We start from the raw sequence: 14,128 nt of genomic DNA on the forward strand, positions 1-14,128 counted from the left end.
GGAGGTCGAGAATGTCATCTTGCAGCCCTTTTGGTGATCTTTAAGAAATCATGCTTAATGCTAGGAACTGGAGTATGGTAAATGTTGTTCCTATCTTCACAAAATGGGAAAAAAGAAGACTCAAGTAACTACATTTTTGACATTTTGACATTTATTACAATTTATAGGCCGCCCTTCTCCCTGAGGGGACTCAGGGCGGCTTACAATCACGGGAAGGGGGTGCAATAATACAAGACAAACAGTGAGTAAACAAGATAGATAATAAAACACCAACTTGCATTCAACAGTCAACACTCGGGCGGGTAATTTAAAAACTTATCCCCAGGCCTGCTGGGAGAGCCAGGTCTTAAGGGCCGTGCGGAAGGTCTGGATGGTGGTGAGGGTACGAATCTCAACGGGGAGATCGTTCCACAGGGTCGGAGCTGCAACAGAAAAGGCTCTCCTCCGTGTAGTCGCCAGTCGACATTGACTGGCAGATGGAATCCGGAGGAGGCCCAATCTGTGCGATCTAATCGGTCGAAGGGAGGTAATCGGCAGAAGGCGGTCTCTCAAGTACCCAGATCCACTACCATGGAGTGCTTTAAAGGTGGTCATCAATACCCTGAAGCGCACCCGGAGATCGACAGGTAGCCAGTGCAGCTCGCGGAGGATGGGTGTAATGTGGGCAAACCGTGGTGCGCCCACTATCACTCGCGCGGCTGCATTCTGGACTAACTGCAGTCGCCGGATGCACTTCAAGGGCAACCCCATGTAGAGCCCATTGCAGTATTCCAGCCTAGAGATCACAAGGGCTCGAGTGACTGTTGTGAGAGCCTCCCGGTTCAGGTAGGGCCGTAACTGGCGGACCAGGCGAACCTGGGCAAATGCCCCCCTGGTCACAGCCGACAACTGATGGTTGAGACTCTTTTACTGCTACCCTGATTTACTACTAGGGAAAACATTGCCACAGATTTTAACCAGTCAGTTGGTGAGTATTTAGAAAAGAATGCATTGCTTGGCAGGAGTCAGCATGATTCAGTCAAAAATAAATCATGCCAAACTAACCTGATCTTCTTTTTTGATAGTGTGACCAGTTTAGTTGACCACAAAAATGTTGTGGACACAGCATATTTTGACTTTAGCAAAGCATTCAACAATGTTTCCCATTACATTCTTGGTAGAGAAGATCGCGAAATATGTGCTTAACTATTCTATCATTAGGTGGATAAGTGCGGATTGAATCCAGTATTAACGGCTCGAGAGGCATGATGAGATGTATCACAGGTCTTTATTTTAGGCTTTGCACTATTTAACAAATTAATAAATTTATGTTAAGTTTATGAATTCTGCATAGACATAAAAATAGAGGAAACAGGAAGCATCTTGAAGGACAGTATCAAGATTTTGCGACAAATAAAAACTCCTATTATTTGGATAAGAAAAATCAAGTATAAATATTGAGACAGCAGATGAGGGATCATATTTGGTAGCAGCATATGCAGAAAAGATCTGCATATCTTGATGGATCACAAGTTTGACACAGAAGAAAAAAGGAAAGGAAAGGAAAGGAGAAATGAAAGGAGAAAGTGAAGCACCAGTGAAGTACAGCATCAACAAAGATCAAAAGATGCCACTAGTGATTTCAAAATATTACATCCATTTCTAGGATTGCGTTTTAGGAAGGTCATTAACAAACTGGAGCAGGACCAAAAAGAGATTAACCAAGGTAGGAGGTTTGGAAAGATAATTCTAGGACGAAGGTTTATAGGTACTGGTATATTCAGCTTGGAGAAGAGATGATTGAGGGAAACACCATATCTACGTTCAAGTAATTGAAGGGGTATCATGTAGAAAATGGGGATAGAATTATTCTAGAAGACAAGACAAGAAATAATTGGACAAGAAATTAAGGGACAAATATAAAAAAATTACTTGGGCCCTTGAAAACATTTCCCAATAACAAGAGCTGTTCAACAATAGAACAGATTGTACCATGAGTATGATGGACTCTATTTTGCTGAATGTATTTAAACAGAAGCTTGGTAACAACTGTCAGCAATGCTATTATAGTGGTTTCTTGCACTAATCTCTGAGATGTCTTTCAATCCTTACATGATTCTATGAAACTACATATAGAATATGTTTGTGAAAACTATTTGTGGATTTCAATTGACTCAAAATCCAATGAATCATCTGTTGCAAAAAGCACATTACATAAATGCTTAGTTGTAATGATAATCTGTTCATTTTCAACCCCAATTCAGTTTTAAAAGGCTTGAATAGGTTGCGGTCATGCAGCTTAGGAAACCTGTTGACATAAAACAAGTCTAAATAAACTTGCATCTAAATTATTATGTGTTTTATGTAGGCAACCTTTGAAGATGGTTTGGAAGCTCTAGCTGGTACAGAATGCTACCACTAAATTACTGGCCAGCATGCAATGCAAGAGTCATATTACACCTACTCTATGATTTGTATAGCCTGCCTATTTACTGCTAAACCTATTTGATGATTTTGATGTTGATTTGGAAGATGCAATGTTGTTTGGGTTCAAAGATTGTGAAATTTCTTTCCCAGTTTGTCATAACTGAGCCTTGGAGCTACTTGGAAGGGAATCTCTTTGTTGTTTGTTAATGGGCAATTCCAAGGAGGAAGTTACTCCACAGCTTCCAAAATAGGCTAGGCATCTTTATATCCAATTCCCGTTTTATCCAAACTGGTTATTTTATTTTGGTTTTGCAGATGACTTGTGTCTATGATTTTACAATACTTGATCATTATTTTTATTTGTTACCAAGAAAAAAGACCAGGGTTTCACTCTGTGTGTGTTCCTTGGTTAACAACCATTCATTTTGTGAGTATTTGAAGTTATGGCAGTGTTGAACAAAGGGATGACCACTGTAGTATCCCCAGAGCTGCATGGTAAGAATTTGGGCATGTAGCAACCCACCTGCACTTATGATTGCAGGAGCGCTTCAGCTCCCCCACCTGCCTATTTCATCCCTGCTGCCCTGGCCCATAATTGTTGTCTCTTTGCTGCCACTGCACTCTGGCTATTTGTGAGGCAGTTGCTGGCCACATGTTTTCTATTCCAGGTCACACATGGTGGGTTCCTCACAAGAAGGTGAAATTGGGGAAGTTGGCCTCATATGGCCAGCAGCTGTCTCATGAAGGGGCAGGCTGAACATGCCTCCTTGGCATTGGGAGCAAGGAGGCAGTCTAGGACATCTAGTCTAGTCTAGTCTAGGACATCTAGGATGGCAGGGTGCAAGCAGCAGGACCTTTGGAGTACAGGAAGTTGAGTGCAGCTGTGGTTGAGATTGGATTGAAATAGCTGTGGTTTACTGGGTGGCTGCAGCTTTACACCATGTTGCGATGCTGAGCCAGGTTGAGCATCTGGGGCTTCCTGGGGCAGCTATGGCTTTGTGCTGTGAAACAGGAGCTTTTTGCAATCCCAGATATGCATGCCAAGAAGCTCCTGAGTCACAGCATGGCTAGTAGCCCCAGAGCAGTGCCGTTCTGGGGCTGCTTGCCACTTCCTTAAGGCAAGGGCCAGGATGGCCAAAAGGCAAGGAATTGGGGAGGGAGAATAGGCAATTGGGAAAAGTTGAAGGGGGGACAGTCCCCTACTTTGGAAAAAATGAAGCTCAGGACTGGGAGAGAAATGTCTCATGGTCTTATATAGTAAATTATTTTCATTTTTGTTGTTTGTTCTCTCTACAGCAAAATAAAATTTGCAGCAAACTAAATTGTAATGACTGGAATGAAGATGCCAAACTTTACTGCCAGGATCTTGGAGTTATGGTGCTTTAAAATTTCATCCTTTAAAGGTGTCTACAACTTTGTTTATCACATGAACAAGATGAAATTACATCTGAATAACCAAGTGACCTAATTGCATGGATTGCAATTTATATACATGAAGTTTCCAACACCCACTTTTTGTGACTTTGAACAAGTACAAAATATTATACAGTAATTTGCTCTTTCCGGAGTTAAAACTATGCTATCAATTTCTAGTATTTTTTATTCTAAATTTCACCGACATGATCTTGTTGCATGTTGCTCAGCATTGAGACATTTGTACAGGTAACAGATATGTGAAGATAACTATCAACAATATTCACAGGTTATAATATGTATTAAAATTGAACAGCATGGTAGCCTAGTGTAAAGACTCCCACTCGGAAGGTTGGGAGTTCAATCCTAAGTATCAGCAGATGTTTCTCACCTAGGGTGCAAAGAAAAAAAATCTGCTACAAACTCCATGTGGTGCCAGGAAAGGCATCTGGCCAGTAAACGCTCAGCTCTATCCAGTTGCTGCAACTCTACCCCAAATTAAGGGATTACAGGGTTGTTAAAAAGGGAGTTAATATGTATTAAAATTCTTTACCCTGAACGTACTTTTCCAAAATACTTTTTAAAATACTTTTTAAAAGCATAATAAAAAGTATTTACCAAGAGTTATAACCAAATAACCACTATTAGACAAACTGTCTCCAGCAAATGGACCCGAATAGAGCATGTAACATGTTCCACAATGTCCCTAAGAATGGATATTGAGCCTGATTTCTGATCACTGATGATGGGTTTTTGATCCATAATATTTTAGTGTTTGCCTAATCAATAATCTATTAGACTACGCAGAACCGCTATTTTACCTTTTGCATTTAAGTGATCTGGCTATTTTACTACTGAATAAACATTATAATGACAGACTCTGCCTGAACTATCAAAGATATTTAACAACTCTTTGTCAGCCTGTAGAATTATTGAGATTATATATGTCTATGGAGATTCAGTAATCCAGGTCATGGTTGTCCCAAAAGTGCTTTCCCCACCCCACCATAGAGGCAACTGGACTTTCTGGTTTTTCTCTGAAGATCTTTCGCTTCTCATCCAAGAAGCTTCTTCAGCTCTTCAACTTTTCTTCAGAGCTAAAAAAAACATCTTCAAAGAAAACCCAGGAAGTCCAGTTACCTCTTGGGGGAAAAAAGCACTTTTGGGATTGAGATATTAACTTTGGAAAAACATATATAATGCTTGTTCTTTTATAAATAATAGAAAGCACCCTAAAGGATAAAAAGAAAAAGAAAACTCTATTCCAATATTCAAGAATATCTTTGGAATGAACTCATATTGTTATGATTTTTGTGGCTAGGATAAGTTCCTTGTCATGAATTTTTTATGGTTACTCATATATGTACAATCAGCCTTATTATCAACGATATGATTAAATGATTATCTGGGCAAGGATTTGTCTATGATGAAGAATTGGAAAAAAACTATATGTTCCATTTTGTTTAACAAAAGTGGATATTGAACAAAGTAAAAAACAACAACCACTCAGCTTCATAAGAGGCATACATTAGGTAACTATGTTCTTTCAATTATTGACTTTTTATTGATTCTTACTGAGCACAATAGTGAAACAGGAAAAAGGGGTATATGATGATCATGTAAAACTTAGGTGGCCACCCCAGAGCTGTAGATTCACTACAATCCCTTAAAGGATATAAAAACTCTCATCTTGTTCAATCATGATTTGGCAATCTCTTGCTATCCTAAGAATTATTCAATCATTTCTGTTGAATATTTGTACATACTTTGTGCACTGCTAAAATTGACTCAAGATATTAAAATTTAGGCCACAAAAATCTATTACCGAATTGAATAGTTAACATGAAAACATGTTTCCCTCACTCAGTAAACATTATTTAGAATAAATACTTAATTTGACTCAGGAATGAATGATAAATGTTGGCACCTTTTATTGTATATTTACTTGTGGTGCACTGTGATCTGGAGCCTATAAACTGTTGGGGAATGTTTGCAGATTGATGAAATTTATGTCAGAAACTTGGGTTGGATCCCTTTGTGATCCTTTTCAATCCCATGATTTTATGGTTAAAAATACTGACAAGTTGGAAACAATTTAGAAATAGATGAGAAGGAAAAATAAGGTGCCTGAGGAAGTAATGTTAGTGTGGTTGCATGGAGAGGATGGTGCCACCCTACCACAGAAAACTTAAGAAAAATCTATAAAAAGCAGTTCTCTGGACATCTTTAAGTAGTGCAAAGCATGAATTATGCCACTGGTTTATGGAAAAATGAATGCAACCATTTCAACTAGGGATATGGGAAAAGCCAAAAAATAAAAATCACACAGTAAAAAAAAGTAATTTTGAATCAAAATTCCAGCACAAAATGAAACAGATAGCAATCCTACCACATATATATTACTGGCATAACAAAGATTTACATTTAGGGGAGAGTTTTGTTAACTCTGAAATGTGTTGTATATATAATCTTACCTAGCAATTTGAATAGTGGCTTGGTCACTGAGTTTTTTTATAAGTGGTGGTTCAGCAGTTACATTCCAAATTACAGAGTAGATCTGAGAAGAGTTTGTTTTAAACAAGTGTGATGTATCTAAAGTTCCCAATGTCATTTGCTAATGGGTTTTCACATACAACAAAGCACTTCTTGTGCTCTTTGTATCCTAACATATGCAGCAGTTACTATAAATACAGCAAATAATGCTATCCTATGCATGTTTACCCAGTACACATCCTAATTTGATTTATCCCATGTGGATGCTAGGATTTAGGCCAAAGATCAAATTTAAATCCTAGCTTTTATTTTATATTGGATTCATTAAAATGGATATCTATTCTGCAAAATTTAGAAAGATTGCACAGTATTAAAAAAAACTTAAGTGAAATGTGTATTAAACAGGAAAAACTGTTTTCTGCTAAGATTAAAATGATATTTTTCAGATGTCCATCTATACCAGTGGTTCCCAACATGGAGGCGACGCCCCAGAGAGGGCAATTTGATTTTTAATGGGGGAAATTTGAACTTTGTTTAGGCTTCTTCCATGTGAATAGACTTCAACTTTTGAGTAAAGTAAGAATTATATGTCACGGGGGAGGAGGATCAGGATTTTAGAAATGTTTAGGTGGGGCATGGGCAAAAAAAGTTTGGGAATCACTGATTTAGATACCTAAATATTTGGTTTCCTCTATGCTAGGATATCTGCAAGAAGTAAAAACTATTGTCAGGCGAGAGTACACCAACTGAGTTAGGAAAATTTTGAAATCTAAATTGAATGGTGGAAATACAATCAAGGCCATAAATACCTGGGCAATACCAGTTATAAGATACACAGCTGGTATAGTTAACTGGACACAAGCTGATTTGGACCTTTTGGACCGAAAAACCAGGAAACTAATGACAATGCACTACAGTTTACATCCACATGATGATACTGATAGACTGTACCTGCCCCGAAAATCAGGTGGCAGAGGATTATTACAAGTGAAGCAAACAGTTGAGGAAGAAAAACATGCACTGGCTGATTATTTAAAAGAAAGTCAAGAACATCTATTAATCGAAGTAAAGAACAAAAATCTACTGAAGGCCCAACAGATGAAACAAGAATACAGAAAAGATGTGATAAAATCAAGAATGGAGAGTTGGCAGAACAAAGCACTGCATGGCCAATTTCTGGAAAAAATAAAAGATAAAGTGGACAGTGAACAAACTTGGTTATGGTTAACAACAGGTACATTAAAGAAAGAAACAGAGTCACTAATCCTGGCTGCGCAAGAACAAGCTATCCGCACAAATGCTATTAAGGCCAAAATCGAAAGATCCTCTGATGATGCCAAATGCAGACTTTGCAAAGAAGCTGATTAAACTGTTGATCACATACTCATCTGCTGTAAAAAAATCACACAGACTGATTATAAATTGCGGCACAATTCAGTAGCACAAATGATCCATTAGAATTTGTGCAAAAATTATAATATTAAAACAGCAACAAACTGGTGGGAACATCAGCCTGAAAAAGTCACCGAAAATCAGATGGTCAAGATCTTGTGGGATTTCCGTATACAAACCGACAAAATACTGGCGCATAATACACTAGCCATCACACTGGTTGAGAAAAATAAGGTCACAATCATAGACATCGCAATATCGGGATAGCAGGGTTGCTGAGAAGGAACATGAAAAAATCGGAAAATATCAGGACTTAAAAATCGAAATTCAACGACTATGGCACAAACCAGCAGTGGTAATTCCAGTGGTAATTGGCACACTGGGTGCTATTCCCAAAGCACTGGAATTACATTTAAAACAGTTAAAAATTGACAAAATCACCATCAGTCAAATGCAAAAAGCCGCACTGCTTGGATCTGCATGCATATTACGAAAATACGTTATGACGTCCTAGGCCCCTGGGTCGGGCCCAACTAGTAACCAATGCCAAATCCGGCGAAACAACTGGCCACTATGATACAATTGTATAATAATAATAATATTGGAAGAACAAATAGGACCGAAAGCTAAAGTATTTCTATTTAAAATTTAACTAAAAGTACAATTGCATAGCATTTATCACTTTGGCTAAAGATAATGACTGATCATTTGTGTGATAATTCTTAAGAAGAAAGGTTGGAAGATGGCAGCAGAATAACTAATACAGTAATGGAGGGAATAACCAGGAAGAGAAAAATCAAAAACAGATAACACAAGACAGCTAAAGGAATCTAAAGTTTGAGAGGACTATGAAAAACTTTTTTAAAAAAATGCTTCAGTTTATCTCCAGAATCCTAATATTTCTCCTTGCATTTGGTGAATTCTGAAGTTCTGCCACGTTTAGTAGGCCTAGCACATGTGGAAAATTTGACAGGCAATCTTACTGGAGTGTGATTAAACTTCCTTAAAGACTATCAATTGAATGTTTTTAATATATCCTAGGTTAAGCTCCCTGAATCATTTTAACTATTGTACTATTATTAAAATATTTTTATTTATACAGGAGAGTTGGAAAACTGGAGAAAAACAAGTTCTTAATAACTGCTTTATTGTTCTTTAACTGGAATTCTACATTTACTGTTCCTTTCTCCAAAACTCTAAAATATTTTGCAGAGCTTCAAGATGAATGACTTGAATTTCATTTCGCTTCATTAATAGCAGAACATGCTCAAAGCTCTATATCCCATTACCATATCATGGAAATTCCCTAAGACATCACTATGAAGTTTCTGCTACATCAGATTTCCCATACACATAACATTTAAATATTTATACAGTATATTCCGTTTTGCTACATAACTGACTGCAGCTGAATGTTATATGGTATGGTCTTAGGTTATGAAGAAATTAATAACCATAGATTTGTGTAGCATATTTTCATTTTCAAAATTGTATAGCATATTTTTCTTTTATTCATAGTTTCCACAATTACATTAGCCAACTGGCAAATAAATTCTTCACACATATCCATATTTATGACATAAGTTTTTATTTGTGAATTGAGACATAAAATGTGTATCTACTTTTATTTATAAAAAGCCACTAAGCGATAAAATGTGTTTTTAACGTTTGTTTCTACACATGTTTTATGCATTCAAAACTAATTATATGAATATATTTTCCAGGATTCTTTTTATTATAGATATTCTGGTGTCTCTGCTTATCAGATCAATTTGTAAGATCTTCTAGAACTGAATAAAACTAAAGATTCTACACTGCTACTCTGTCACTTAATTCACCAATTTGTGGAATGTTTTCCACAGAGATGTAGTTTACAGTAATCTCTATCCTAAACAATGTCCCTGAGGTGTATACACTTCTTGCCTTTTGGTACAGTCTGTGCAGTTAGTATACTTATTTACTTAAACCATCTTCATATTATAATTAATTTATCTCTCCCAGCCAGAGGTATCTATTTTTGCCTACAAAAACTTTGAGTTTTATGGTTGAGTGTAAATCTTACCTTTGTTTAAGGAGTTGTTTATTGTCTTCAATAGTTATGCTATCTACATAATCTCTTTTGAAAATTTCAAAGGCTTCTTGGCGTCCAAGTGACATTTCTTTTCCCACTCCTGTTCAAGGAATACATCAGAATGGATTGATTTGTAGAAATAATATTTGAAAGTAAAAATAGTTCAAGTGGAGTTCAACTCTTACTAATAAACAGACTACTTGGCGATTGCAGAAATGGTTTGTCAATGCATTCTTTTGGAAGATTTTTGTCTTCCCTTTTTGAAAACAACTCAGGTGATTCCCCTATCCATGTTCAAAGCAATGTACTGTACCAATAAGTTCAAAATGATGCTTGTGAGCAGAGAGGATCACTTATGAAACATTTATTTCTGAATTTTTTAAAGCAATTACCTATTTTTTCAGATTTTCATAGCTGCTTTAACAGATGATCCCATCTCTCTCTGCATATGTACACATGCACAGCTGCTTTATTTCATTTTATTTTTCTGATGAAGCAAACTGGCTGTGCAAGGACAGACATGTAGAGACAGTAAGGAAAACATTCTGGAAAAGTTATGGCTGCTTCACTTGGCTCCATATATACTGAAGCACCTCTTTCAGAAGTTACATAGTCCCACTAATCCGGGCCAAGCACTTTTAGTTTCCAAGATCAGTCAAGATAAGCTAAGAGTTACTCAAGATTAATTAGAATTTCTGAGAAAATATACAATTTGGACTAAGTGAAAAAATTCTATGAAAATGAAAATCTTGCTAATTTACTTCTACTGTTGGCCAATTTTTTTTCCCTCCCAAACCACTCTGGATCCTGTCTGTCTTTTTTGGAATCAGCACAGCAACCACTTTCATACTAAATTAATCAATTTCTGTAGTATATGGAAACTTAAGTGTCATTTATAGATTCAATGGTATATCTAAAATGACAGAATCATGTTTATTTCATGTCATCTGAAGATTCATGAGTCCAAATGTTTCTTCTTAAACAGCTATTAATGTCTCCCTAATTAGAATCTGACGGTCAAAACTCAAAGCAATTTTTCTTTTCCAAAATTACTGATATTTTCAGGAAGGATTTTTTTCCAAACATTTTTCTTTGTTTTACTATTTTGGTTTTCAGTATCATACTATAAAATATATCATTGGTAACAAATGAAGAAACAAGGGTAGTTACCTCAGCTCCAAGTTCCCATTAGTTTATATGGTTAGGATACTGGAGCCATGTCAACTTTTATTCAGTTGGGAACAAAACCATTTTGAAGAATTTGAACTCAATAGTTGGAGGCGGACTTTTTGTTCTGAACTTGAAACAAAACATGTTTTCTATTTTCATACAAATCCCTATTAAATATGCATTTTACAAGATGCCTGCAGAAACCATTACTGAATTGAGCCAACAAAGAGACAAAAACAATGGGCTTATTTAACACTTTAATGAATAATATACTAAGAGCAAAAATATGCTATTTTAGGTATTGGTTTGGGGCTTCCTTATATGCACTGTACACATTTTTACAGTTGATTACCTGGCTGAAAGAACAAAACATATCTCGCATGTTTTACATATGAACAGCATTAAATTATAAAGTATGATGTCTATTCTATATCAAGAAGTAATAGAAAATGGTAATTTTTTGTTTTAATTAGCTTAGCCAGATTTCAGGGTGTTGAAAATTTGCATAATGGTTTTATTAATGATTTATGGAAAATAACTATGTAGGTAATATTTTAAGACACAAACCACAACAATTATATCAAAAAAAATGTTAAATCAACAATTTACTCCAATTGTGATATAGAGACCTGAATTCCTACAATTTACACTTAACATAAGAACTCTCTAGATCAGGGGTCACCAACCTTTCGGACCTCAGGGGCCACTAAATTCATAATTTTAATCTGGCAAACCATTACCCTGTTTCCCTGAAAATAAAATCTCCCCGGATAATAAGCTAAATCAGCCTTTTGAGCAAATGCGCTAAAATAAGACCTCCCCCCAAAAATTGCCCTCCCTGAAAATATTGCAACACAGCAGCATCCATGAGGTAACCACACTCGCCTCTTCCTGCATCCCAAAAATAATAAGACCTCCCCGAAAATAAGGCGAAGTGCTTATTTTGGGAGTCAAAAGAAAATAAGACCCTGTCTTTTTTGGGGGGAAACATGGTAATATGATCTACCTAATGACCAGCTGGGTAGGTGTGGCAAGGTGGTCATGTGACTGGTTGGGCATGGCCAACTTCATGACACTCATGTCAAGGGGCTCCTTGCCAACCTCTAGTCACCACTCCTCGCCTGCCCACTTGGGCTTCTTAGGGCCCCAACAGGAAGCAGTTGCTGGAGCTAAGCAGCCACCAATAGAAGGAGAGGGCAAAACAACTGGCTCAGTTCAAATTGGATCTGACCGAGAAAGAGGCTCAGCAGAAGCACCTCACTGAGGACTACGAGCATAGGCTTTCCAAGCAAAGGGAAGACCTGCAGGATTGCAAGTTCTGTTAACCAGTAACACTTATCTTTTATCCTCCTAAATCTCTGTGAAATCAAGTGAACGGCATTATTATAAAAACTTATTTTAGTCAGAATAGAACGTTTCGTCACTGTTCTTTATGCAGAAAAAGAATTCTTGGGAAGATGTTTTTGGACATCAATACATCTTAAATATATTCTTTTCCTATGAGTATTAAGATTTCATATGTTATCAACTGTAAACTCTTCAAGCTATAGTAGTAAGAAAAATAATTAGTAATATTGTAAAGACGGAAGGAATCTAGAGTAGGAATAAATTATTGCTACTACTAAAAACTCTGAAGGATTCTGAGGAAGCTATTGGTATGTTTGTAAATGATTAAAAAATTCTCACCTTATAATGGTATGTGTGTATATTTTGTGTCCTGTATTACCATGTGCATCTGTGTGTGTGTGTGCGTGCGTGCATGCGTGTGCATGAATATGGGCATTCTTGTGCGTGCATGGATAAGCATTCAATATAAATAGCTAAATAAAATTTGCCATGAAATATTTTGTCTTATAATAACTCGACTTTCTGCAAGAGTTGTTTCTGGTATTGTCTTCTCCATTTGCTGAGAAAAGGGAATGGTAAAGTTTCAGAGATAGATAAAACTAAACCACAAAAAATACAGATTTTAAACAAGGAAAGGATCCATATTAATCCCACTCCTCTTAAAGGTTTCAGAACACTTATTATAAGGGACATATACAAAGATCTGGTTACTTACATTGGGCACAGTTTTGAATCTACCACAAAACTTCAAAGAGAAAAGGGATTCAATGTATTGCATCTTTGGCACTGTACTGTAACCTCTGCCATTATCCATCTATATGCTACTAAAACTCTCGTATCTGTAATTTTAACTGGGTGAAATGGTGCATCATAGGGTAAATGTTTAGAACCAAAATACTTCAGAGGGGCTAATTACAGAATGCATCCAAAATCCCCTGCATCTGTGAAATTGAAATTGGCAAATTTTGTAAACACTTTTCTGACATAAAATTGTCATAAAACATGTATAACATAATACAAAATGTCATAAATCATTTCCTATGACTGTGTGATTGTGCTATACAGTTTAAACATGGACTATTTTCAAAGCAGATGCAGCTCTGACATGTGACCCTAATTTTTAAGAACTTTTCAAGTAAAGGCCAGTATATTAAAAGTGCTGCCACTGTTGAATGCATTAAGGTAATCTGGTTAAAACCAATTTCGTTGTATTTAAGTACAATGACAATAAAGATTATACTTAAAGAAATATCTCTGAAATGTAGGCCAAGGGGTCCTGGGTTGTCTAGTTCACATGTGTTTATAATTTCACATATGACATAATTTCACATAATTTTAGAGGTAAGAAATAAGGATCTTCTAAGATAAGGTAGCTAGTAACATTACAGTCAAAATAACAGAAGGAGGAAATCTATTTATTATAGAAACCCCAATTACAGAAATAAAACCCTATCTTTGACTTGCAGCACAATCAGAGGTAAACAAGAATAAGAATAGTCTGTCTTGGCCAATTTTAGAATCTCAAGCAATGACTTCATGCGTATGGAACACACTTTTAAAGCCCCCAAATTAGTAGGTACAAAGAGGAAAGCTGGGCTGGATTAAAGCATGTCACAGTTGGCAGAAACTAGTAGGAATAGATAGAAGCAAATCTGAAGTCAAAGCCACAAGAACTTCGTGAGCCCCACCCAGTGTTGCTACCACATCCAAACCCCCAAAAATGTTTATATTGTATCAGAAGTATCTCTCTCTCTCTCTCTCTCTCTCTCTCTCTCTCTCTCTCTCTCACACACACACACACACACACACACACACACACACACACACTCACACACA

The 14,128-nt window shown here is 36.6% G+C and overlaps 1 protein-coding gene across 1 annotated transcript in view; it reads right to left on the reverse strand.

Annotated features, from left to right (window-relative positions):
- Positions 1 to 14,128, reverse strand: part of KIF6 (kinesin family member 6) — a 125,947-nt gene that overhangs the window by 60,487 nt on the left and 51,332 nt on the right. Inside the window, 1 exon segment of the mRNA XM_032216948.1 lies at positions 9,767 to 9,872. Within this exon segment, the coding sequence (XP_032072839.1) occupies positions 9,767 to 9,872 (106 nt within the window).

This window comes from Thamnophis elegans, chromosome 4 (assembly GCF_009769535.1).
Source record: "Thamnophis elegans isolate rThaEle1 chromosome 4, rThaEle1.pri, whole genome shotgun sequence".
Taxonomy (NCBI): Eukaryota; Metazoa; Chordata; class Lepidosauria; order Squamata; family Colubridae; genus Thamnophis; species Thamnophis elegans.